A 3,414-nucleotide genomic window follows, 5' to 3' on the forward strand; every position below is an offset into this window, starting at 1 on the left:
TCCTCGTAAATCTCCCTATTCCCTTGAATAACTAACCCAAGGTACTTGAAACGTTCTCTCCTAGATATGACTTGTGAATCAAGCCTCACGTCTTCACCACAACCCGAGTTGCACCACAACTTGCACTTCAAGTATTTTGTCTTGGTCCTGCTCAACTTGAAAATACATCTTGTATTTTTGAGAAATATAGAAAATACATCTTTAATATGAAATCTTTTGTTCTAGTGTCTACTTTTGGTTAAATAGTATAAAGGTAATCAATCGAGAAAACGTGAAGAGTTCTCCATTCACTCACATATTTTTGCGTTAGACTAGTGTCGGCCGTCACCAATTACTTAACTCTCAACCAAGATTCGCAGCAGTCAAATGAGTGTGTCATAAATTTGGGCCTTTTATTTAGATTTATTCTTAATATTTGTTTTGAAAATACTTGGGTAAATTGTTGCATTTGCAAGACTAGTCAAAGGTCTACAACTTCGTCATATTCTTGGACTGGTGGCTCAAGCTCAACAACTTGGACTAAGTTGAAAATTGTTACATAGAGTTTAAACATAGTTCTTTTTGGGTTCAAAGAACATATTATTTGACCTAATAATGATTCTTTTAACATGAGTTAAACTTTTAATGAGCCAGCTGATAAAGAAACAAGAACATAAACTGTCCCAAGAAGTAGTTACGAACACTTGTCCATTAAATAAATACTTAAACAAGATGGATTAGAGTGGTGATGAATAATGACTGCTAGCAATCTTCGAGAAACAAAATTACAACCGTTTTATTTTTGGAATAGTTACGAAATGTTATGTTATGCAAGAGGTATTTGACAACGAATATCGTTTGTTCTTATACTTCGATAAACAGACACATTATACCAATTGGAGCAGTTATGAAGAAATCTTAAAGATATTCCCACATTAAATATTTTGCTACAGAACTTTACTGAATCATCAAAAGACTCGACAATTCTGGAAAAGAAAAATTGACAATTAATAACTTATGAGAGCCATATAATACAATTCATCTATTTATAACACAACATAGACTATATAATATGGACCCCCTAATCAATTGTAATCTTTTATTTATTCTGAATTAGAGCGTTATAACAAACAACAAGAGATATTAAACCTTTTGCCGAAATCTATTTGAAAAGATAGCTTAGCACTCAATTACCATAGAATGAGGCCGAAGTCAATGTCACAAATATCAATCATCAAATTTTGTTTTAATGAATTAAATTTAGAAGTGAGCTAGAGAGTAACTTGTCAGGTAAATGAGATTGGGAACGAACTTAAATTACCATATTAAATAGCACTGATTAAATGTGCAATATGAGACGGCATGTCCATATTAAAGTAAAATCTATTGACATCTGTACTCCCACGAGAAAATTAAAGAGATGAACAAAAAAAGATGATAATCATAAATATTTTTCATTTTTTTTGGTAAAACTAATTATGCAATAACAATAAAAGAAACTCGTTAGACTCCACACTGAGAAGAAAATAAAAAAGAAGAAGAAAATTCATCAACTTTATTGAGTATCATATTGTGAACTAACCAACTAATCCAACACTTCTGAAAAATGACAAAACCAGCAATGAAAACGACAATTGCCTTAATTTTTGGCAGGACAAAACAAGATAATACAACAAGAATGGAATTATGTACCTACTACTAATAATTCAAGATTAATAAATTGAGCAGCCTAAGGCCTAGTCAAACTCAACGTGCCATGCAACACTCAAATAATAGTCACATTTTAGTCATGTTATGTTAAAGCAACCAATAGATGCATTAACCATTGCCTGTGCATGGTGGCTGCCGCCACAACTCAACGCCCTAACCACCCACCAAAAATCCCTTCCTCCATCATTTTCATCACCATTTTTTGTGAGTTGTAAAGATGACGTTGTCGATGTGACAGACGACGACGAAGATGAAGAGGAAATGGATGATTGAATTTGACGACGACTTGTCCTATTCCTTAGGTCACTTAAATCCATCTTATGAGTGGGAAGTTTTGTTATTCCAAACAAGAATAAGTACCATCTTGATTTCCTCCCTGATGAAGATGATGATAAAGATGATGGTAATGGTGATGGGATTATGGATATTTGATCACTGCTAATTTCGTCGGTTGTCACTTCTTCCTCCTCTTTTATGGATAATGAACCAGAATTATAAGAGCCACCATTATCTCTTTTTCTTGAACTGCTGTTTCTTTTGTAAAATGGAAGAGAGATGATACACTGAAAATGGTAGTACCACTTTTTGTGCTTTTTTGGTCGGCTTTTGGCAAGATTTTGGAGGGGGTTTTCTGAGATATTTGGTTTTCTGGAAGGAATGAGTTTTCCACAGAAAATGATGTTTTCAGGAAGCTGAGTATTCTTGGTCATCAATTCTTCACTAAAGAACTCAAAGTAATCAGATGAAACTGTATTTGAGCTTTGTGATTCACTATTAAACTCCTCCTCGACTTCTGCAGAGTCAAAACTACTGTAAATGGGCAAATCACATAAAGAAAGTGTATCTTCATCTACTTCACCTTCCATTCCCTGCATTAATCTTGGCTCAACGTTATCCGCTGTTGATTCTTCAATATAATCTTGAACCAGCTGCATATTGGGTTTTCTTGATTCAAGATCTATACAGAGAGGTGGGGGGAGAGGTCGTACTAGGTTGTACTATTTGATAACTTGTTGAAATTGAAAGATAATCAATGTTTATATATATATACTAAGAGGAGCAATTGACAAAGGTAAGACCTTTTGGGGGCTTGTAATTCTTTGGCAAACTTGTTTATTAGTGGGACATATGAGCTGTTTAAACTATCACTATTTTAGAAAAAGAATTTAACTTATGTTTGTATAATTTTTTTTTACCATCATATTGGGATTATCTATAATAAATTAATAACAAATAACATCGTACAACAATCATAATACAGTAACGTAAAAATGCAGTAAATATGTATGGTATAATTGACTAAAATGCATCGATAATGAAAAAATATTTACACTGTCAATATACATAAATTAAATTCTTATAAAATTAGTACAAGAATTAAATAAGAAAATGGAAATTTGCACATACGCTAACATGCGTGAACTTACAAATTTATGTTAACTCAATTGCTATGCAGTTAAACTTAATTTCGAATTAAGATACTTTGTTACGTATACTAGTAGTAACTTTTCACATGACAATGATCTAGAAGAGCAAGAGGAGAATTAATAATAGTGTAGGAAAACTCTAAATAAATTAGCGCTTGAGAAAGTTCTTAAAAATGGGAAAAAATCAGCACATGCAGCTGAGATAAATATTTAAACCATGTTTAAAAAAACCGGAGTATAGCTTGGACTATATGTTAATAGAATCATATATCCATTATATATATAGTATTGAAATTTC

At 32.4% G+C, this 3,414-nt stretch overlaps 1 protein-coding gene across 1 annotated transcript; it reads right to left on the reverse strand.

The window, feature by feature from the left end:
• Positions 1 to 1,766: 1,766 nt before the first annotated feature.
• LOC138892775 (uncharacterized) lies at positions 1,767 to 2,624 on the reverse strand. Its single transcript, XM_070176512.1, has one exon. It carries the CDS (start codon positions 2,622 to 2,624, stop codon positions 1,767 to 1,769), a length of 858 nt encoding a protein of 285 aa, XP_070032613.1.
• Between the last annotated feature and the right edge of the window lie 790 nt (positions 2,625 to 3,414).

Source organism: Nicotiana tomentosiformis, chromosome 5 (assembly GCF_000390325.3).
Source record: "Nicotiana tomentosiformis chromosome 5, ASM39032v3, whole genome shotgun sequence".
Lineage (NCBI taxonomy): Eukaryota > Viridiplantae > Streptophyta > Magnoliopsida > Solanales > Solanaceae > Nicotiana > Nicotiana tomentosiformis.

Coding starts and splice junctions, on each gene's coding strand:
- LOC138892775 (XM_070176512.1), bottom strand. CDS start 2,624: ATGCAGCTGGTTCAAGATTATATTGAAGAATCAACAGCGGATAACGTT.